Here is a 24,708-nt window from a genome sequence, read left to right on the forward strand (position 1 = left end):
GGCTGGGTCACTGGGCCACCTGCATTTTTTAAACCTTTAAGATGTTCCTAATAGGCTGCTGAGTGGAATCCATCCTCTAGGGCATCCCATCTACATTGAGAATACAGCTCTTAATGAGTTACGTTATATAAGCCACTTACTCTCCAGTAAAGAGTCACAAGTCTTCCACCTTCACTATCCTCAACTTGTCTCCAAACATCTAGCGCACCCGAAGGCACTGAAATCACAAGGAAATGACAGAATGGTAAACATAATCTTACTCCTTACAATATGACCGCTATTATACTTAGAAGTGTGTTTAATCACTAGAGCAAAATTAGTGTGTGCAGTAATATTTTATAACAATCACTTCTTATATTTGCTTTCAACTTGTGAAAGAGTTTCACAGACTATAAAGAAGTGGCCAAACAGTCTTTGGGGTATATTTATTAAAGTGCGGGTTTGAAAAAGTGAGATGTTGTCGATAGCAACGAATCAGAATCTAGCTGTCATTCTGTAGAATGCACTAAATAAATGATAAGTAGAATCTGATTGGTTGCTATAGGCAACATCTCCACTTTTTCAAACCCGCCGTTTAGTAAATATACCCCTTTGTGTTTCTATATCTATAGGTGTAATGTATCAAATACCAAGACAAATCTGTATTTAAAACCCGGTTACCAGTAATGCTAATGTAACCCAAATGACAATAAGAATAAACACAAAAGTAAGAATATTAATAGTTTTATTCTTACTTGCATAATCACATTTATTATTTTATACTTCTAGAAATAGACATTATTACAATTACAGCAGTTTATTATTAATGCGTAAATCATAATGTTATTCTTTTGCATCTTAAATTATGATACACTTATTATCACATTCTGATTGTAATTATTGTTTTTGCAACGGGTAATAAATACATTGTTCACACAGACATTTTTGAAAACTGCTACCTACATGTAAGTTGGTTTAAATTAATGTTAGTGGTAAATACAACTCGCACTATAAATAAATTGGTCAGAGGCTAAATATATATTTTTACCGTCCGATTTGATTATTTTACAATTAGAAAATCTGTTACATTTTCAAATTTTGAAGGAAGAAAAAAAAATGCAAAAAAAAATTATAGCTATAGATCTAGTTCAATATAAGTCAAACCCCACATATGTGCTGAGGAGGGGGGGTCCAGCCTACAGGTCTACACTGTTATAGAAGCCTGAAGAGTTTGGATATTGAGGAAAGAGTCAGTCTGTCCCGGGCACCTGGTTGGATGGTAGATAAACGTTATGTGAAGGACCCGGCTCATTGTCACAGGAGATGCACAATTGTTAAAAATAGTGGGAAACAGAAAGTATATTCAGCACATATAAAGCATGGAGACAGAAAGTGATGGGTTGCAAGGAAGGGGTGGGGCGGGGCGTGGGGAGAGGGGAAAATTGGAGAGAGAGAGAGAGAGGGGTAGAGAGAGACGAGAAAGTAAGAGAGAGAGAGAGAGAGAAAGAGGGGGTAGAGAGAGAGAGAGAGAGAGAAAGAGAGAGGAGAGAGAAAGAGAGAGAGAGGGTAGAGAGAGAGGGTAGAGAGAGAGAGAGAGGGTAGAGAGAGAGAGAGGAGAGAGAAAGAGAGAGGGTAGAGAGAGAGAAAGAGAGAAAGAGAGAGAGAGGGTAGAGAGAAAGAGGAGAGAGAGAAAGAGGAGAGAGAAAAAGAGAGAGAGAGAGAGAGGAGAGAGAAAGAAAGAGAGAGTAGAGAGAGAGAAAGAGAGAGAGGGTAGAGAGAGAGAGAGGAGAGAGAAACAGAGAGGAGACAGAGAGAGAAAGAGAGAGAGAGCGGGGTAGAGAGAGAGAGAGAGAGGAGAGAGAAAGACAGAAAGAGAGAGGAGAGAGAACGAGATGGGAGAAACAGACAGAAGGAAAGAGAGAATGAGAGAGAGATGGAACAGATAGGGAGGGAGAGGGGAGAGAGAGATCGAACAGATAGGGAGAGAGAGGGGAGAGAGAGAGAAAGCGAGGGTGAGAGAAAGAGCAAAAGAGAGAGAGAGAGAGAGAGAGAGAGAGGAGAGAGATACAGAGAGAGAAAGAGAGAGAGAGAGAGGAGAGAGATACAGAGAGAGAAAGAGAGAGAGAGGAGAGAGATACAGAGAGAGAAAGAGAGAGAGAGAGAGAGAGATAGGAGAGAGAGAGAGAGGTAGAGAGAGACAGAGAGGTAGAAAGAGAGACAGAGAGGTAGAGAGAGAGACAGAGAGGTAGAGAGAGAGAGACAGAGAGAGAGAGAGAGATAGAGAGGTAGAGGGAGAGAGAGGAGAGAGAGAGGAGAGAGAGATAGAGAGGTAGAGAGAGAGAGAGATAGAGAGTTAGAAAGAGAGGTAGAGAGAGAGAGGTAGAGAGAGAGAGAGATAGAGAGGTAGAGAGGTAGAGAGAGAGAGGTAGAGGGAGAGAGAGGTAGAGAGAGAGAGGTAGAGAGAGAGAGAGGTAGAGAGAGAGAGGTAGAGAGAGAGAGAGAGAGAGGAGAGAGAGAGAGGAGAGAGAGAGAGAGATAGAGAGGACTTGCTGGCCTTTATGGCAGAGATTGGTCAGTCTGTGCATGTGACAACAAGCTTTACACCAAGCTGCCCTGTACGGCAGAGTGACAAGAAAGAATCATCTTCTTCCATACTCAGTCTGGTTTGCACTTGGCAGATTCTGATGCCATGTGGCAAAAGGTTGTGGGGTCAGATGAAACCAAGATAGAACTGTGTGGACTGAACTCCAAGTGCCATGTTTGGCACAAGCCAAAAACAGAGCATTACCCAAAACACTCCCCAGTGAGGCAAGGCGGTGGCAACATTACGTTGTGGGAGTGTTTCACTGCAGCAGGGAATTGGCAATCGGTCAGGGTTGAAGGGAAGATGGAAGCTGCCAAGTTCTTGGGGAAAACCTGCGTCCCTCAGCTGGGCAGCTGGAGAGGGGCAGGTGGTTCACCTTCCAGCACAGCAAGGCTAAACATCCCACCGAGAGGACAATTTACACAATGTGTAAATAAAGCTGGAAAAAGTTTGATTTGAATTTATTTAAATTTCCATGATGCAATGTGACAGAAGGTAATGATGTAACGGGGTATGGTGTCTTTCTATAGGCACTTTACACGCAGACATTTGCTTACATCTAATTACCATGTACAACTATCATCATCATCATCATCATCAACATTTATTTATATAGCGCCAGCAAATTCCGTAGCGCTTTACAATTGGGAACAAACATTAATAAGACAATACTGGGTAATACATACAGACAGAGAGGTAAGAGAACCCTGCTCGAAAGCTTACAATCTATAGGACAATGGGAGTTAGAAACACAAGGGCCTGTGCTACATCATATTGCCCAATGGACCAGCTATAACGCAAAGGTAAAAGTATTGAGTGGGCTGTGTGTGTTGCAGTGTAGGTCAGAGGGTTGTTGTATTGCGTTAGCAGTGTAGAGGATGGTACTAGGGTAATCTAGGGAGATTAAGATGGTGGCTGAGGAATATCATAACCTTGTCTGAAGATGTGGGTTTTCAGTGAACGCTTGAAGGTTTGAAGACTAGAGGAAAGTCTTACTGTGCGAGGGAGGGAATTCCACAACGTGGGTGCAGCCCGGAAAAAATCCTGTAACTGAGAATGGGAGGATGTGATGAGAGTGGAGGAGAGACGTAGATCTTGTGCAGAACGGAGGTGTCGAGTGGGGAGATATTTCGAGACCAGTGAGGAAATGTATGTCGGTGCAATTTTGTTGACGGCCTTGTATGTTAGTAGAAGAATTTTATATTGGATTCGTTGAAATACAGGCAGCCAATGTAGAGACTGACAGAGTGGCTCAGCAGAGGAAAAACGGTTAGTAAGGAAAATCAATCTAGCCGCTGCGTGCAAAATAGATTGTAGGGGTTCAAGTCTGACTTTGGGAAGACCAATAAGGAGGGAATTGCAATAGTCGATGCTGGAGATGATGAGTGCATGAATTAATGTTATTGCGGTGTCTTGTGTCAGATATGTGCGTATTCTGGAAATGTTCTTTAGGTGTATGTAACATGATTTAGATATAGAGTTGATGTGGGGGACGAATGACAGTTGTGAATCAAGGATTACACCTAGGCAACGAGCTTGCGGGGTGGGATTTATGATCATGTTATCAACAGAAATTGAAATGTCAGGCAGGAAGCTTCTGTTTTTGGGTGGGAATATTATTAATTCAGTTTTTGAAAGATTGAGTTTGAGTTGGCGAGAAGACATCCAAGATGAAATGGCAGAAAGACAGTCAGTAACGCGAGACAACACAGATGGTGAGAGATCAGGAGCTAACAGAAAGCAATATTATCATAGTTTTTGCTAAACTAGAAACAATACTAATTCTATTTTCTTTTTTGTTGCCCAATTCTCTTGATTTTACAACCACATATTCAGAAAAAAATGTAGATGCATTGCTATACGCTTTTTAAAAAAAAGTCACGTGAAATAAAAAATAGAAAAATAAAAAAAAAGGAACACGTGAAACACATTCTGAGACAAACGTTAACTATGTCAAATATCTTCTCCAATAATTAGTTGATTCTACATTTTTTTTAGTAAGCAGAAATCTTAATCAAATTTCCTAAAAAGTTATATTACTTCCATAAAACGTAGAGCTATTTTAAACTATTTCTTAGTGTGTTACAGGGGTAAAATTTATAAACTTTCTAAAAAGATAAAGTGGAGATGTTGCCCATTGCAACCAATCAGATTCTAGCTATCATTTATCTAGTACATTTAAAAAAATGCTAGAATCTGATTGCATGCTATTAGCAACACCTCCACTTTAACTTTTAGAAGTTTTAAAAGCTCTATATATTACCATCTTTAGGGGCATATTCAATTCAGCCACGCTCAATGCGATGTTAATTATATTACAGTAATTTTTACCCTGATTTCTGTTTGCAGCTCCATGAGCCGTGAGCAGAGCCCAGTGTTAAAAATTACCGTACTAACGGTAATTATGTGCACTATTACCGTAGTAACGGTAATAGTGCACAGGCCACTTTATTTCCGGCAGTAACATGACCAATTGAATATTCGTCTTAGTGTTATATGCTGCTTAGTGTGTTACAGTACTTAGCATGTTCTCCTCCTTAGTTTCACATACCATCTTCATGCGTCCTAACTGCAAGTACTTGACTCCAGTTGCTCCACCCCGCCAGTGATGACTCTGACCTGCATCGCACCTTCAGGTAATATTTAGTATATGGCTGCAGTCCGGTAAGGCTGACACTGTAGAACTCAGATGGCATTTTTCCTTTACTAGCTGTGGTCACCTAAAATAACATTATAAAACATGTTTTTCAGATCTGGTCCGCTGCACTATACAACACAGTACAGAATACATTTCTGACTTTCGTATTTGGCATAAAACAATATGTCTTAAAGGTCTGAAATACCCATTTTGTTGCACTACAGTGCAAAATATTGATTATGCCTGATTACCGCCAGTGATAGATGCTGCTGTTTTCTGGTTATAAAAAGCTTGAAACTTGCATCTGATCAAGAATTTGATCTATAATTTGTAAGATGACAATTACTTGCTGTCCAGAGCGACTCATTTTTACTTAGCAGTGTAAAAGCAATGAAACGCGTTTCTGCGTGGAGTTTGTCTAAATACAGTCACACAAAAGACTGTTCTTGTGGGTGTAAGGGGACAGGGGGATAAAGCTGAGGTTTGCGGTAGCTCACATTGACCAATTCAACGTTAAATCTGAAATTTCACCATATCTTAAGAAGACGTCAGATTTTGAACCAATAAAACATCACTTACCAAGTTCTGCTGAAGATCAGTCTGGCATATTATCAAAAGGGACGTGTAGTTTTCTTTTAAGACCCAGTCTAATATAACGCTGGAGGCATTTATATGTCTTACAGCTAGATTTGAAGGATCCAGTGGCAGAACTGGTAAATAAAAAAAAAGTCTGAAATTCAATGGAAAATGGATAATTTGAGGCAAAATAAAGTGTATGTAGTAAAATAAATATTGCAAAACATCTCCACTCTTCCTACGCATTTGCCTCCTGTTGGTCGCTTGGTAGATGATGCGTGGCCAGAAGTGTAGTTGGGCAGAGCTAGGGCACACTTTGCAAAGAGATGAATCATTTGCATACAGCGTCTTTCCCACGCCCTCCCCCGTCAGGCTGGGGTGGGGGGCATCTGCCCCCCGGGCTGGTCCCATAGTGGGCTACCTTGGGCTGCGTCACTGGACCACCTTTATTTTGTTTCCTTTAAAATGTTCCTATAGGCTGCTGAGTAGAGTCTTGCCCCCTGGGCTAAAATTTGCCAGCCCTCCCCTGTCATCTCTTATCTGAGCCAAAATCCTCTCTCACCTCTAAGGTAGCACTGGTCAGTTCATCTACATTTTTAGAGCAGAACTGCGTTGTACGCAATAAATAAATATTATATAGGATGCCTCTCTGGGGATCTAAGTACTTTAAATCTATTTAGTTAAGCACTATATAACAAAATAGATATACCAGATTGTCTTATAGTGGAAATTCTATATACAACTATTTTGGTAATGCCATGTGTTACTGTTAGATTGCACTTAATAAAGATTTGCAGATGTTTAGGAAGAGAAAGGGAAAAGTTAATGATGACTGGTAGATGGTGAATGAGTTTCTCTCACTCATCCTCTCTACAAAACAAATATATAACTCTGTTTAATAAACAGAGTATCCGTCTGTGTTCATTTTCTAGACCACAAACCACTCAGCAGGAAACTGAGAATACTCTGGGTTCTGATTCATTGCTGGAGGTTTCCTGGTCTGCTGCACAACATAACAACATGACTGCTCTTTTCACATCCAAATGCCAACATCGTGAGTCACATTTTATACTGAATTAATCCTTCAATACCAATATGAAAAGGGTATTCAGTGGATATTGCCCTCCCTTTAAGAGTAACTCACTTTCACCCTTGTGTACTCTAAGGGGTGTATTTACTAAACTGCGGGTTTGAAAAAGTGGAGATGCTGCCTATGGCAACCAATCAGATTCTAGCTGTCATTTTGTAGAATGCAGTAAATAAATGAAAGCTAAAATCTGATTGGTTGCCATAGGCAACATCTCCACTTTTTCAAACCCACCGTTTAGTAAATCTAGCCCTAAGAGTTGTGCAAATCTCAAAAACATCCATGTTCAGCTACAAGCTGTACACGGATGTAACATGATGCGGTCTTATTATTTTCTATTGTGGACCCGATGAATAGGTGGCCATTGGTCAATGTGTATGATAGGGAAGCGGAGTGATACAAATGTCTGAAATTTTGTTCTACAAACAAATGTGATGCAAATGGTTTAGAAAATGTGATATAAGGAGTATAATATCTGAATGTGATGCGTCTGATGACAGAGGCTCGTAATAATTTCTGCCCCTTGTGGACGATTCCAGTAAATGATCAGTTTGACATATAACTTACTTCTCTCCGTCAGATTCACAATGGCATTGATGCTTCTTTCTCCCATTATATTTTTAGCTGTCAATGTAAAATTATATATCTGCTGGTTCCTCACAATGGACCAAAAACACCCATCTCTAGGGCAGGACGAAGATTTTTGAGATAACCTTGAACACACAAAAAGACGCAATGTAAGTTGTAAGTAGTTATAGATATATATTTATATATATATATATATATATTATTAACCTTTATTTATAGGGTGCCACATGAGGTCCGCAGAGCCATACAGAGGGCAAGCAACAAGACAGTACAGGGTATAATAGTACAATACAGTAAACAAATAACACTACAACTCTACAACACAGCTACCGGGGTACAAGGGGTATAATCAGCGCAGGCTGAAACCTGTGCCCTTTAGCGTGGGCGCAACTTACAGGTTTAGAGCCACTGAAAAGAGGTGCATAGACAAAGGAGGAGTGGAGTTAATGGGCAGAGAGCCCAAGGAGGAGGTGCACTGTGTAGCTGGGGAGCAAAAGTTATAGGTAATAAGAACAAGAGGGAAGAGGGCCCTGCTCACTAGAGCTTACAATCTAAAGAGAAAGGGGCAAACAAACAGCTAACACATTATTATTATTATTAATTTTTATTTATAGGGCGCCACAAAGTATCCGTAGCGCCGTACAAGGACAAACAATGGCACAGTACAAGGTGAAACAGCACAGTACAAGTAACAGTAAGCACTATAACTCTGGGGGCTCAAGCACAGCATGAAAGAGAGGGAGGGAGGGGAAAAGTGAGTACAGGCAGGTAACTATGGCCCAAGAGGGTGGGCACGGATGACAGGTTGAGAGTCACTGAGGGGAGCGGAGAGAAGCGAGAGGAGACAGAGGGCAGAGGGACTGAGAGGAGGTGAGCAGAGTAGCTGGAGAGCGCAGTTAAAAGTGATGGAAACAGGAGGTAGGAGAGCCCTGCTCAAAGGAGGGAACAATCTAAAGGGAGGGGGTGAGCCAATGTAAGTGGACCATACATATAGCCCGAGGTGAGTTGCCCAGCTCTGTGTTCACAGGAAGGTACAGGAGACAGCTTTGTTTACACTCATTAGATAACAGACCATAGAGAACTTTGCATCAAGGTCCATCCAGTTTCCAGTGAGTGTAGACAATGGTTTCCTAGTGATCTATTTTGAAGTCCTGGAGACTGTATTCACCTTCCTGAAGTATAACCTGCTGTGAGTACAACCCGTAAGGGAGCGCAATCTGCAAATATAGAAAGTGTCTCGATATCTCATATACCATAGATGGAGGTAGATAAACACAGATTACATAGTTATTAAATGGTATATATCTGTCCCAACCATAGTGATCTTGCCACTTGATCCGAATAATAGAGGGAAAAGATATGTGTACTATTGTGCAACACACGTTGACCAATCTAAACACAATCTGGACATTTAGCATTTGGGCAGCACAGTGGCCTAGTGGTTAGCACTTCTGCCTCACAGCACTGGGGTCATGATTTCGATTCCCAACCATGGCCTTATCTGTGTGAAGTTTGTATGTTCTCTGTGGGTTTCCTCCGGGTGCTCCGGTTTCCTCCCACACTCCAAAAACATACTGATTGGTTAATTGGCTGCTATCAAAATTGACCCTAGTCTCTCCCTCTCTGTCTGTCTCCCTCTCTGTCTGTGTATGAGTGTGTGTCTATTGTAGGGAATTTAGACTGTAAGCTCCAATGGGGCAGGGACTGTTGTGAGTGAGTTCTTTGTACAGCGCTGCGGAATTAGTGGCGCTATATAAATAAATGTTGATGATGATGATGATGGATACATTCCAGTGGCTTTAAGTGTGGTTGGGAAAGCGCACAGGGTGATAGCGTTAATCTTCAGACTGCATTTACCAGCATACCCAATAATGGTTAAATAAATTTCTCTTGGATTTGTATCGGGCAACAGTAAAAGTTTTTGGTGTATACATGCTGCAATATTGACCAAATATCTCAATTCCCCTACAGATGTTTCAGTGTTTGTGGCCAGAGGAAGGCAATCTCCTCCATTCTTGTGTGTCTTTAATATCTTGTACTGAAAAGGACAAATTAACCCAAAAATTAATAATTCATATTATGAAGCTTCCTTTGTGCCCTTCTTCATTCCAGACATTTTGAAGAAATCTCCATCTAAATAAGAATACATTACACTTGTGCTTTTAGTAAATGTATCTGACAGTTAGCAGATGGGGCACTAAGGTGTCTTAGTTTTCCTAATTCTAGAATAGAACTATTTAACTCACAATGTTTATTTTAGTGGAATTCAAACAACTGGTGTACCTAAAATCATTAAAAAGGCCATACGGTTTTCTTAAGTTCTAAACACCAGTTAATGATAACTTGCAAAAAGATGAATATTTTAAAGTTATTTATAACCTCTCCACTTGTGAGCTACTGTCCCCTTTAACCACAATATAATCAAGTAGTGTTACTTTGTAACTAAAGCAATGCTGTCACTTTCTTAAAGGCAAATAACCCTTTAGCTCAATAATAAACATGACTCCCTATACATAAGTTTTTATTTGCTCTATATAACTTACAATTTATCATTTTAATATTACCCTCAATCATGTTCAATCATTCGTTTTTGAGTATAACTGGAGTTTTCTAAATGAATATAACATCAGGGTCCAGTTGTCTACAACTATTACAAAAGGTCATCAACCTTAGTGTATGCGCAGAGGGCACTTTTTCCTCTTTTCTTCAGTCCGATGTGTGTCTTATTTCCATGGCTGGCTGCATGTGTTCTACAATGAATCATTGACCCCTAGTGAGTAACAGACAGCTGTACTTACGGGTTTCTGTGTAACTGTAGCTACAGAACCTGAACGCAATTACGACATATAGTATTGCTTTCTGAGTTCTAAGTTTTTTAAACAGTAACCTGTAAAGGACCTCTGTAAAATTCATTGAAGTTTATTATCCATTGCAAAGAGCAACATTTCATATAGGCGTCCCCTACTTAATCAGTTGATTTGGTAACCTAATTTTGTCCACTAGTAGCACATCAGTTTGCTTATTACTTGTGCTTTGTATCAATAATTGTTATTTAAAGATGTGAAAAATGTTCTAAACTGAAGAAAGTTAGGAAGTCATGATACATTCCCCGGCCTATAGATAGATATACATTGAGTAGCTTTACGCATGAAGTTCCACATTCAGCCACTAGAGAGCAGCCTTAACCCAGATAACGTTTCTCGTTCTCCTTCACCTGTGCACCTTGTTATCAGACAAACCTCACTTCTCAGCAATGTTTTGTTCTGATTTATAATAAAACGGCTAAAATATGCTACAGTATAAAAGTATACTTTACAACTTAATTTGAAAATCCCAGTCCATGCATCATGCAGCAAAGCACCAAAATGAATGCAACTTCCAGAAATAGTGTCTGGAAATGACCAAAACATGGATATTTAGATTTATCTATCATGCTCTAAGTCCTTGAGTCATTTTTCCAAATACATTATTGTGCCAGCAAGTACTGGTCTAACAGTTGCATCCAGAACCAGAGACTGGTAGGTTACAACAGAGGTGCTCAAACCCAGTCCTCAGAAGCTACCAACAGGTCATGTGTTCAGGATTTCTGTCTGCAGAAACAGGTGGGATAATTACTTAACCAGAAAAAGAGATTAACTCACCTGTGCATGATTAAAGAAATCCCGAAAACATGAACTGTTGGTAGCTCTTAAGTACTGAGTTTGGGCATCTCTAGGATACCATATGGCCCCAACATGTTACATGAGCCACACTGAGCTGTAAACTAGTCCTCTTCATTAGAGCTGACCTGAAGCCGTCTGTTACGCTCTACTGTAAAGAATACCTCTGATCAGCTCCATTGAAGAAAGGAAAGTGGAGGCGTTGTCCACAGCAACCAATCAGATTCTAGCTATCATTTATCTAGTACATTCTAGAAAATGACAGCTAGATTCTGATTGGTTGCTATGGGCAACAGCTCCACTTTTTTAGAACGTTTGATAAATCTGCCCTTGAGTGTTTTTCTCCTGGCATCAGGTAACAGGAATGTTTGTTTTCTGGAGGGCGCCTAAGCTTGCACTATTTGTCCTTCAATATTAGGTACAACTTACCATTCTTGTAGTGTGTAGTTTACAGTCAGATGACTATAAAAGTTGTACATATCTCCTGGGCTCCAGCTACAGTCTAATGTTTGCAAATCTTGTGTTATGCAGGAGAAATGTTTTGGTTCATCTGGTGGTTCTGTAACAAGCGTAGAAGCCAAAAAAGAGAAATATGAATTCAGATTTAGCATCACAAGGGCAAAGTAGGATCATTTATAGAATATAGCCTAACTTCAATCTATAATTATGTATTGTATTTATAGGCACCCAGCATGTCTCCACATTGCCTGGCAGCCAGTAACTGTGACTATGTTACAATGATTACATAAATGTTATTTATACTTGTCAACTCTCCCGGAATGTCCAGGAGACTCCAGAAATTCGGGTCGGTCTCACGGACTCCCAGGAGAACAGGCAAGTCTTCCGCATCCTGCAACTGCCTAGCCTAAATGGCATAATTCGCGGTGAAGCGCGTCATTTTGGCCCCGCCCCCACACCAAAACGGACAAAATTACGCGTTTGGCCGCACCCCGTCCCCCTCCCGCCTTCTAGTCATGCCCCTCTCCCAGACTACACTTGCCGAAAGTAGGCAAGTATGATGTTATTATAAGTTGATCACTTCCTTTAGCGATTTCCTGCAATGAAAATACACTGGATAACTGAATACGCCAGTAAACGCAGTCTTGTCCGCTCTGCCTTTGAGCCTAATGGACACTTACTACAGCCTACAATTTTGGGGAGGGAACATGGCGGGGAAGGGGCGTTTTGCGAGCACAACCACGTCCGATTCAAGCTTTGGGCATCGTAAAGGTACTTCTATTTTGTTGCTCCAACTACAGGGCTATTCTAAGTCCTGAGTACGAGTGATGACAGTCTCGTATGCACGCTATAACATGTGTTTGCAAACAGGAGCAACTGTAAAAAAATTATTTTATGTTCAATAGACACTATTAACATTATTAACTGGTGAAATTAATTCTATTTTTTTTTTCTGTCTGTTCTTTTGCAAATTTATATTCCACATAGTTATTGGACGTATCCTGAAGTATGCGTGCTTTAAAGAATCAGGCCTTTTGGGTTTATTTGTCTTTTTAGTAAAACAGTTTAGACACTATCATGACTGTTATGCATACAGAGGTTTTACAGTGACCAGAATTAAGGCTCCCTGTCCTGGCGGTACAGTTGGAAGATCTTCACAGTGGCGCACGCAGGGGGGGTTTCTGAGTCTCTAGAAACCCCCCCTGCGCTAAGTGGCCACTGTCCTATACAGCAGCCGCGGCGCTGTCAAAGAAGCGTCCGCGGCGGTGCTGTAGTGTATACAGCACCGCCGCGGACGCTTCTTAGACAGCGCCGCGGTTGCTGTATAGGACAGAGCGGGTCAGAGCTGACGAAACGGGTTGTGTTTTTTTTTTGGGGGGGGGGGGGGGTCGGAACCCCCCCCCCCCCCCGACAATCCTCAGTGCGCCCCTGCTTCAATGAATTCATTTAGTTCTGGGATAAGTTGTGGCTGATGCATTGCACTGTAAATACAGAGACATTAGAAAACAAATGATGTAACATAATTAAATGAAAGTAGAACTTACTGCTGACAATAAGAACGTTCCCATAGGTCTCATCATTGTCCAGAATGCAGAAAACATTTTCTCCATCTGACCTTGTTGAAGTCACATTCCTCACGGTTACTGTGTAACTCTTAGTCTTCATTCTGACAGAATGGACATATTTTTTACTCTTATATTCCATCTCCCGCACTCCCTGGTTCTGCCGGGGTAAGCAGCAGAAAGTGACATTAGATCCCACAAGAACTGTTTTTTCATGTGGGTAAATTGCAGTGCTCCTTCTGTCCTCCTTATTTTGCCCTGTGAAGTAAGGAGTATAATCAGATGATAAATTAGGAGTTATCGAAATAAAATAATAGTATCAGGATCACTTACTAAACACATCAGCACAAAATCATCATCATTACTTAGCCATTAGTCTCTGTTAGCATAACAATGACATTCATTTCTAAGCTACAGGCACGGGGGGTTGGTGGGGGGGGGGGGGGGGGGTTGGGGTGGGGGTACTCGGCTCAGCAGCCTGTTAGGAACATTTTAAAGGGAAAAAAATGCAAGTAGTCCAGTGACCCAGCCCAAGGTAGTCCTTTATGCGACCCCCCTGGCTAACGGTGTGCAAAGAGAGGGTTAGTGCTGTAATTCACCATGATGGCAAATACTTACCAATGCTCTCAATAAAGGTATGTGGCCTGAGTCATTAAGGAGAGCAAAGCATAAAAAGGAGTAACTTTGCACCTGGGCAAAACCATGTTGCATTGGACTGGGAGGTAAATTTAAATTGTGGGGACAGATTTATAGTTAGGGTAGGGCATGTCCTAGATCAACTTTAAATTTCAGTATAAAAATAAAGCTATCATGTATGTGTGTGCTAGGGGAAAAAACAGCAAGTATCTAACTTATGTGCAAAATAATAAACTAATTTGCACCCCTTGCATTGTAACATGGTTTGTCCCGGAGAACATTTACTCCATTTTTTTGCCTTACTTTCCTTAATGACTCAGGCTCATGGTGTCTAATACCCAGAATGCTTCTGGATAAGGGCCTTTTCTGAAATTTGGAGCACTGTGCCTAAAATCCAAAATCCTTTCTAGATAATCCGTACATACCCTGTATGGGCTGTGTTAAAAGTAGGTTCTCCAATGTCTGTAGACAAACTACGTCTATATCTTGTTCCTTGTAATGCTAAGCCAGCAATCATTCATGTTTGATGATATTTTGGCCACTGGGGGCACTGTTTGCAGTGTATGATAATAGAGTTAAGTAAAAAGATTGGTCAGAGCCGGCACGAGTAACACAGCACCCTGGCTTCACATAGGTACACCAGGTGATGGTCTACAAATGTATACCGTATGAAACCCCCACTTTATCATACCTCCCAACGTCTCAATATTTAGAAGAAGGACAGGTCTAGCTATATGTCCTAGACAGCCTACATGTTGGATTGGAGGAGATAGACACCACTGACTGCTTGAACACAGGTGAGGCATCTTACAGCCATGGCCAAAAATATTGGCACCATTGCAATTTTTTCAATTAACTCCCAATTTCCTCTAAACATAAGGTGATATTAAAAGCTGTATTTAATATCCACAATTCTTTCTCTTTGTTTTTGATTCTGAATGTAATACTGTATATCCTATTAAATAAAAAAATGAAAATAAATGGCTCAGACACATTACTGACACTCTAGACTTGATGGTAGCCTTTTGGTTATCCGCTTCCTATAACCATGGATGAGCTTCCTGCACCTCTCTACTGGCAGCTTGGTCCACTCTTCTTATACAAACTGCTCCAGTTCTCCCAGATGTAAAGATTCATTCTCCCAACTGCTGTTGTCAGATCTCTCCACAGGTGGTCTATGGGATTTAGATGTGGACACATTGCTGGCCCCTTCAGAACAGTCCAGCGTCTTGTCTTGAGCCATTCCTGGGAACATTCCTAAAATGTGTTTAACGCTATCGTCCTACTGTAAGACCTACGACCTTTGACAGAGCTTTCTGACAATGGGTTCTAGTTGCGCTTCAAAATGGCCTGGTATTCTCCAGATGTCATGATGCCAGCACACGTTCAAGGCACCCAGTGCCAGATACAACCCCAGAACATCGCTGAACCCCCTCCATGCTTGACTGTAGGAAAAGTCTTCCTTTCATTTTGCTTTCTGTAAACATAGGGATGATGTGTTTTACCAAAAGGCTCTAACTCTGTCTCATCTGTACACAGAACATTTTCAGAAAATTTGACTTGTTCAGATGTGTTTTGGCAAACGCCAGTCATATTTTTTGTTTGTCACTCAGCAGTGTGGCCCTCCTGGCCTTCCTATCAGTACCTAGAATCTCCCATACTTCATTTGGAGCTCCTACTGCCTGGAACTCACAGCCGTGTACAGTCCGCCAAGCTAACCACCCTAGAAAGCTTCAAAAACGGACTAAAGACTTGGTGGATTATTATGAAAAAACTCCAATATTTTGGCCATGACGGTATAAGCTGAAATGGGGCGTGACTTACCTGTAGAGGGTGTGGCATCACATAGTAGAATAGTGGCATATTAATAACAACAACAGCAGTAATACAATTGTAATTATAATAGTAATATATTCCCTCTAATGTGGCTAATGTTAATATACCTGAAAACTAAAGCCAAGAAAAACAAATATTCCATAGAAAAAACTGGCTCCGAGACCTACATGTGTCTCTGCAAATGCATCCCCTATTTCAGAAATCCCCCAATGGAGGGGAAACGATACACTCAATCCATATAAAACGTGTTTACAAACCAACACTCACCATAATTTGTCTTCCATGGGCTCCACTTACTCCAAGGTTCCTCTAACGTAGCATTTTCTCCTAACACTGTACCCCGAATACGCAAAGAGTGAGAGTCGCATTCTAAAGGCAGCTGAGAATCCCACGTCCATCTGAAGGGTTTACCAGTCCTGGAAAGATTTGTGCTGTAATATTCCTGGAATATTGGGAATCATATAAAAATATAAAAAATATGGTCACTATGTTGACATATTGTGTACGGAGTATAATGTAACTCAAGTCAAAGATTTGTGTTCTGTAAATAAACTGCCCTGTTAGCATCTTCAATATATGCTGAAACAGATTGTGGTAGGAGTGTATATAGTAAGCAGCGCAAGTGTAGCAGTGTCTGCCTAGCACACCACATCCTAAATTATCTTCTTCCTCACACGCCAACTGCCCCATGATCTTGTTTCCTATGTTCCCCATCGTCTCTGTTCTCCGCCCTGTAGTATGTTAGCTCTCACTAGCAGGGTCCTCTCTACTTCCCGTCTCCTATTCTCAACGGCTTATCCTCATGGGAAGGTTTCAGGTTATGTCCTGCTCTTTTTTTTTTTGACACTTTAAAATGGGGGTGTAGGTGGTGAAGGAGGTTGGGGGGACGACGACCAATCACAATATGCAACCTCCTAATGGAGGCTCACGATTGGTCTTGCCTGTCTTCCACGATTTTCGTCTGGGACTGTGAGAGGGACTGAGAAGTCTTTGGAAAAATGGCTGCACAGAGCAGTCCTTGGTGGTCCCGTTTAGAGAGAGGGGCAGCTTAGTAATAATCTTTTACTGGGTGGTACTGCAGGTTTAAATAATTCAATGCTTAAAAGGGAACTCTAACCTCAGAAAATTCCAGGCAGGCAATGATTTGTTTATTTTCGAAGGCTTTTGATATGATAATTGATCTGATGTGTAGATATGATTATACCCAATGATTATCTTGTTTTACTCAAGGGCAGGAAAACTAAATAAATCAGCCTTGAAAATAGCTACTGTCTCTCAGTAAATACTGAAAGTGAAGTTCCCCATTGATAATAATTAAAGCAAGATTCTTGTGGTAGATCCCACGGGGAAGTCAATAAGTGTTACTGGTTCAGCACTTACAAAACCACGAATTGTCGCCTCTAGTATGACATTTTTAAATATTTACTATTTTTCATGCTATACTTTCATTTATTAACTAATGCTAACAAAATATGCCAAGGAACCATGTCAAAATGAACTTTGTTTCCTTAAATTACAATGCACACAGTAGTTGAACAGATCTGTTTTGAACATTTTACTTTAAATAGAGAAAAATCCTTATAGAAGAGAACATCTTGAACGTAAATATGCTCATATCAGTATACTTACATTCAGAAGAATATTTTGATTTTTAGACCGGGCCACTTGAATGTGAAACTTTATCTCCCCACCTGACCCGTAGTATTGTTCGCTGACGTTCCATTCTAGAATCAAACGCTGCAGTGAGGAATCATTGTGAACTTTCAGATTCAGCGGTATCAAAATGCCGGCAGGTTCTAGAACAGGAAGATGAGAAACATTAAACGTCTGGAGTCCGAAATGTTAATCCATCAATACGGATATTCACTTTAACATAATATAAATGTACATTATCTTCCAGATCCAACGAACATAAAGACTGCATATGATTTGTTGCATTGACTATTTTAGACAATTTTCCTGAAACATTGATATTTACATAAAAATTGTTGCAAATCAGACAAGGCGCAGAGCCCTTCTGAAAATCAATCTGTGGCTACATTTATGGGTTTGCAGATCATCTGGAAATACACTTGTGGAAAGAGTAGAAACAGCACTTTAGGGAACATCTCCCACTTCAGGGCACATCACCCCCTTCCTTAATTTAAACTATTCCACCTTCCTCCTAAAATTCTGATCAGTTTAGTTTCATTAATGCCTTCAGTGAATCATGTGAATGAGGGGTTATTAGTTCACTTTGTTTGGTGTCATATTTATGTGTTGAATTATTTTTATTATATTGGTTCCCATACAACGTGCTCTCGGAACATCCGATTTTCACTCACACTCAACAAGGGACACTCATATTCGGCTCAGCTCCTCCCAGCCATATATGCAAAATATTGCACCATGATAGAAACCGCCACCGTGGCCTCCAGATCCATGATCTTCCCATAAAAACTTTAATTTTTTTTTAGCACTTTCATATATGACCTTTATTACCTGTTTTCCAGAATGTCAGTTCTCATACGTAAAAGCTATAATTATTGTTCTCTTTTTGACCTGAACTGCTTACTGTAACTCCATCCACTTTTTGCATAAGCCGCATATAATCTCCAGCCATGTTGTAATGTCATCATCAGACAGAACTAAGCAGAAACGCAAGCTAAGATTTTCCTATAGGAAAAGTGATATCGCGCAGTCCTTAGACTGTTAAACAAATTTACATTCAAGTTAGTTAAACTTATCATTCATGTAATACATGTATTTAATAAGTAGAATTTCTGAAGAATTTGATTAACAGTGGCGTTACTGTCCATAAACTTGCCCTGTAGAAAATGTTACTGCTGGCATTGAAGAAGTCTGATACATCAGAGCGCAACAGTGAGTGTGAGATGATTCAATATTCAAAAGGAGATAGTACCCAAGGGTTGTGGTTGCTTTGTGCAGACTGGGTCACTATATATATAGTAAGTGATACTTATATTACACCATTTGGTTTATACCGTACCTTGGCAATTCCACAATCCAAGTTTAAGCGTCAGGAAAAGTGCAATGGTTATGCCATGAAGTCCAGTAGAATGGTCCATGGATTATTGTAAACACATTTATCTTGAATAAAAACAGAATATGAAAACAGAATGAACAATTCATACTGAAATGGATACAATCAGAGTCAATTAAGGGTTCAAGGAAAGATATAATGCTGAGACAGAAGCTAAAGCTAGAACAAAATATCCACAATGAACATGTGAAAATATTGGGAGACCACCTTGGTTTTACTCAATTAAGTTACAGTGTTATCTCCCTCCAAGGACAATTACTGTATGTTATGCATGAAATGTGTCAACTTTGTTTTGACCTCAGTATCCTCAGTCTTCTCACCATTGGCTGATAACTGTTCATTACAAGACAAAATTCATTTTTATAAAAGAGAGAAAAAAGGGCCCAATATTTAGACAATACATAAAATGTAAATGTAATTACCGTTAACGTTACAATGAGCAGCAAACAATTTTACTAAATCGCGGAAGTCACACTTTGAAAGACAGGAAGAATCTTTTCATTTAGACAAGGGGTCAAATAATTTACTTATTTCAAGCAATCCGATGATCTTTTATAGCAAATAAAAAAAATAATTCAAAAAAATTCTAAACTAATCCCAAAAAATTCTAAACTAATCCCATTGTTAGCTCTAATACTAACCTCTAATCACAACTCTGGATCGAACATTAGCTAAAGTCCTTACCTTACATATAACATTCGTCCGAACATTACAGATCATCTAAAAAAGGAAATCTTGATGTGTTACCCATAGCAACCAATCAAATTCTAGTTGTCATTTTCTAGAATGTACTAGATAAATGACAGCTAAAGTCTCATTGGTTGCTATGGGTAACACCTTCAGATGATTTGGAATGTTCTGACTAATGTTATATAGAAACTCTTCCTTCTTAGTAGTTTGATAACTTTACCACAAGTCTTTTAAGTACATTTTTTTATTGAATGCAAATATGTCGAAATACAGAAAGACTGAATATAACACTTCATTTGAGATAACAACATTATAAGCAAACTGAATTAAAGACATAAACAAAGGGAAGGGAATGTAAAAGAAATTCTAAGAATTGTAAACTGTCAATCCTCCGGTCTCCACTTATGTCCATAAAATAGTGATAGCAGCAGTACCAGGACTCACCATAACTAACTCACCAATAAACAATTAATAGTAATAAATATATAATAAACAATTACATATCTACCAAGGATAGGACCTCTCTGAGCTTCAACGCAGAAAGATATTCGAGCTTTAAGATAAACTATTGTATGGACTATGAGCTACAGTTTCCGTCTCATAAGTCCTTTCCATCTGGATTGTGTCACAAGTATAACATTCATTTGTATGTGGCCTGGGAAATTCCCCTTTGGAATAACCTCAGAGATGTTGAAGCGTTTGGATGCTTTTCCAGCTTATGATAATACCCAGTTTTACTGCCGCAGAGACATGAGCCACTGCAGTTGTTCCTTGTGGAATGATAGACTCAATTCCAATATTTAGAGCTAAGGCTGTACCAAGGGGCATTAATGAATGTATTATACATCTGCAGTAATTCCATGTGTAGCAAAGAGCTCATTCATATCCGCTTTTAGGGTCTGATTCATTAAAGCAGTAAATGGCGATATGTGCTGTATGTTTTGTAGAATCGCCCCTTCATGCCCAGACACAAACCATACGACAGGGAACTCAGAAACGTCCAATTAATCTTGGAGTGCAAACGGCCCTTATGACAGCCTACGGTTTCATGGGCGGAATGGGGAGAGGAATGGAGGTCGGCACATTGACAACGTACAGTAGGGGACGTATCCTGCAGTGTATTGTCAGAGCAGAGCAGACCTAGACCCATATTCATCACCAGATGTATCTTTACATCCACTCCTTGAAGAAAACAGACGTATTCCCGATTTATGTGCATTTTATGTGCCTTAATGAATCAGACCCTATTATATTAACACTGCATTTAAACTAGACCATACCGTGCCATATTTCTCATGCCTTAATGCCGCTACCACATTGTTTCTGTAAAAGCACAATACATGAAAGAACATAGAAAACGTGTAAAAAGATTAACAAAACGTGTATGAAGTGCGCTTCCTTTTTTCGGTTTGCCAGCGCATATATGTGAACGAGCCCAAATGTCCCATAGACACTGCAATTTGTCCAGCCCAGAGAGAGAGACCATGGGAAAACTCATAGAACACCTTCATTTAAACTTCTTTGATACCCAGATGGCTAAAGTATCTCCAGACTTTAGAAGGCCATTGCATTGCGTAAACCCATTGATGCTCAGTAAAAGATCTATTAAGTTAATTTTCCTATTTCAAAGTATTTAGTAAAAGAGAGAGAGAGAGAGAAATGGAGAGAGAGAGAGAGAGAGAGAGAAAGAGAGAGAAAGAGAGAGAGCGAGATAATATCCAAATATAAAGGAAAGAAAATATATAGGAACACAACAAACATACTGTAAAGTAAGCATTGAGGACCTACTCCCAGGAGCTTGCAATCTAGTGGCAATGGGCAATCTACATATGTAAAGTTTGGATAAACAGTAAATAGAGGGTTATGTGAGTAGCACATTGTTACAGTTTTCATTGTAGGTTTCATTAGAACATTTGATGGCTGAAAGACAGTCTGCAAAAATGGTTGTAAGTGTACAAGGGCCTGTCTATGCGCACACCCAGGGGAGGGCTGCAAATTTTAGCCCGGGGGGGCAAGACTCGACTCAGCAGCGTATTTTAAAGAAAAATATGCATGTGGCCCAGTGACCCACTCCAAGGTGGCCCACTATGGGGCTGGCCTGGGGGGCAGATGCCCCCCTTACCCCCATCCCAGCCAGCCCCTGCACACACCTGCTGAATCTTATACAAATATGTTGTGAGCACCCACGCTGTGAACTTGTACTCGAGCGTATAAGATATAAGACCATTTGCGTTCTATTTCCTAGTTCTGTCTACTGAATGGTTCTCATTGGACTGTGCTAGTTTATAGTACTTTTTTGTTCACGTGTGTGTGCTAAAATATGCGGTTTTAGGTTTTTGGTTTTGTGTTAGAAGGGTTTATTCTTAAATGTCACCCTTGGGTTGGGTCTTTATCAAAGATCCTTGATAAAGAACTTATGAGAAAACATTGGCAGGAATTTATGTCAGACTGGTGTAATTGTGCGGACATTTATTGTTGTAACAAAAATATGCAATGGCATAATTTTTTCTTTTTCACATGTGGTAAACAATATTGAGAACTTTGGGTGAATATCACTACAAAATAGCCTACGTAATGTACCATATTTTTTGATTATTGTGATTATTGTCTTCACACGAGACTATGTGGTATATTTACTAAACTCCGGGTTTGAAAAAGTGGAGATGTTGCCTATAGCAACCAATCAGATTCTAGCTGTCATTTATTTTGTACATTCTACTAAATTACAGCTAGAATCTGATTGGTTGCTATAGGCAACATCTCCACTTTTTCAAACCCGCAGTTTAGTAAATATACCTCTTAGTCCAAACTTAATGCAGTGTGAGGGTTAATCACATATATGTATTAATTTGCTATATCGGGATTAGCTGAAGGAAAACATATTTTTTAGATATTAAAATGTTCTAGAATGTGATGAAACTTACAACCTTGCTTCAAACAGGCTCAAGATTGCTGCTAGTCTCCAAATGTTCATTATTGTTAACAAAATATAGATTGGTTTGACTTACTTATCCTTGTACACTATGATGTTTATGTTCTCACCACATTAATTGCAAACGCTGTCTTAAGCATAGTTCACCCTGTAATTGGCATGTGCACGTAATATCAACAATATTCTTAGACTATAAAAATTGTCTATACTAGAGAGCTATCTGAATGCAAGGGGGGGCTACATCACTTTGTGTAGGGTTGCTCTCTAAACAATATCATGTATGCTTTGTTTAATAAAAGATCTCTGGTCATTTGAAATTGTCTTTCAGCCTTGTACCTCTATTGTAAAGACACACTATATACACATAGTTACCTACTCTTCTGGCAATGTCCGGGAGACTCCCAAATTTCTGGGAGTCCCGGGAGAGCAGTGCAGCAGGTTTCCAGTCATTTGATAAGTTAAGCAGTGGGGCGGGGCTTATGATGCGATTTGCGCGTCATTGTAGCCCCGTCCTCTGTTGTAAGAGACCAGAACATGTTATTTCAACTTAGAGGGTGGGGCTAAATGACGCAATTCAACGAGCCCAGCCCCCACACGCCCACCTCACCCCCAATCTCCCGGAGGCAATCTTGCCAAAGATGGCAAGTATGTATATACGTAACTGCCTTACTGTCAGATTTCAGGTTGGTTAAAACCTTATTAGCTACACTAAGTTGTTTATTTTTCCAGATAAATCTTTGAATTGTTTTCTGAAAAGAATTCAAGATATTGACCGGGCCATGAATAGAATGGTCCTAAAAAATACAAATTCCTAGATAAATCTAACATCTTCATAGAGTTAATTCTACTTAACCATCAAACCTCATGTTAGAGAAATTGTTTTAAATCTCTTTTTATTGCTTCCAAGGCTGGAAACACATTAACTGAGTGTAATGCTTAGATTTAGCATTGTCCTGTGTGCCCAATTGTAAAAGTGATACATTTCTGTATAGTTTTATTATCAATAATAATAATTTAATATATGTGATTTATTCGCCTTAATTTTATAGTAAGAAATTTTGAAGCTAAGGCTTTTCTGGGCGGCACAGTGGCTTAGTGGTTAGCACTTCCACATCACAACACTGGGGTCATGAGTTCAATTCCCGACCATTGTCTTATCTGTGTGAAGTTTGTATGTTCTCCCCATGTTTGTGTGGGTTTCCTCCGGGTGCTCCGGTTTTCTCCCACACTCCAAAAACAAACTAGTAGGTGAATTTGCTGCTATTAAATTGACCTTAGTCTCTATTGTTCTGTGTGTGTGTTAGGGAATTTAGACTGTACCTCCTGATGGGGCAGGGACTGATGCGAGTGAGTTCTCTGTACAGCACTATGGAATTGGTGGCGCTATATAAATAGATGTTGATGATTTTCTGCTAAAGACTGGTCTCTTATATGGGAGGTGCTGTGTGTGACAATATCTTTCATGATGGAGTAGGAAGCTCAAATTCTTTCTGTTAATGGTTCCTTACCTGGGGCAAATTCTGTAGAGGGCGGGGTGGCACTCCTGTTTTGTCCCCACAGGTAAGAAGGAAGGGATGAGAATGCAAAGCCGTTTAGACTATTCTCACTAATATACAGGGAAACAATAGCCTTTTTACATCTCCCTGTAAACCCAAGCTCAACTGTATGTAATGAGAGGTAGCCCCAATGAACTTTGACAATGCATTCTCTGCATTCAGAGAAAGGAGACAATGTTTAAGTTATGTGTGCGAGGTTAATAAATCTCCGTGTACCAGCAGGAGGCTGCCTCCCCTGGACAAAGACTACTTGATCTATCGCAACTAACCGGCAAAATTTGAAACAATCTCTTTGGTAACCTTTTGGAAATTGCAATTAAAGAGCAACAATGGTCTCACTCGATGATTTTAATCTTAATAGTGAGAAATGAAGATACATGAGCAAAATTCACTGTCAGTTCCTATCCTTAAACTGTTAACAAGAACCAGCAATCAATCAAGTTTATAAAACAGCTCTCCCATGGCCTGGGAGCAGAATTAGCTTATGCTGCAAGGGGTATGGTATGTAAGGATAAGGGGAGGTGTCTTTATGCTAAGGAGATCAAATGATAACATAAAACTGCACACATTTAACAAACAGTTACAATGAATAAAAACGCTATAACGTTTACATTTTTAGTTAATATTTTTTTTGGCTTAGTGTCTAGCACTTCTGCCTCACAGCACTGGAGTCATGAGTTCAATTCCTGACCATGGCTTTATCTGTGTATAGTTTGTATGTTCTCCCGTGTTTGCGTGGGTTTCCTCCGAGTGTTCTGGTTTCCTCCCACACTCCAAAAACATACTGGTAGGTTAATTGGCTGCTATCAAATTGACCTTAGTTTCTCTCGGTCTGTGTATGTTAGGGAATTTAAACTCCACTGGAACAGGGACTGATGTGAGT

At 40.0% G+C, this 24,708-nt stretch overlaps 1 protein-coding gene across 2 annotated transcripts in view; it reads right to left on the minus strand.

Moving 5' to 3' along the window:
- OSMR (oncostatin M receptor) overlaps positions 1 to 24,708 on the minus strand; it is a 64,981-nt gene that overhangs the window by 16,689 nt on the left and 23,584 nt on the right. For both annotated transcript variants that reach the window (XM_075184220.1, XM_075184219.1), the window contains 9 exons: positions 18,594 to 18,694; positions 17,234 to 17,400; positions 15,872 to 16,046; positions 13,115 to 13,390; positions 11,541 to 11,670; positions 7,432 to 7,577; positions 5,781 to 5,911; positions 5,115 to 5,283; positions 141 to 217 (listed from right to left, as the gene is read on the minus strand). In XM_075184220.1, the coding sequence (XP_075040321.1) occupies positions 141 to 217; positions 5,115 to 5,283; positions 5,781 to 5,911; positions 7,432 to 7,577; positions 11,541 to 11,670; positions 13,115 to 13,390; positions 15,872 to 16,046; positions 17,234 to 17,400; positions 18,594 to 18,672 (1,350 nt within the window). In that variant the 5' untranslated portion in view covers positions 18,673 to 18,694. The remainder of the gene's footprint in view (positions 1 to 140; positions 218 to 5,114; positions 5,284 to 5,780; positions 5,912 to 7,431; positions 7,578 to 11,540; positions 11,671 to 13,114; positions 13,391 to 15,871; positions 16,047 to 17,233; positions 17,401 to 18,593; positions 18,695 to 24,708) is intronic.

This window comes from Mixophyes fleayi, chromosome 1 (assembly GCF_038048845.1).
Source record: "Mixophyes fleayi isolate aMixFle1 chromosome 1, aMixFle1.hap1, whole genome shotgun sequence".
NCBI lineage: Eukaryota > Metazoa > Chordata > Amphibia > Anura > Limnodynastidae > Mixophyes > Mixophyes fleayi.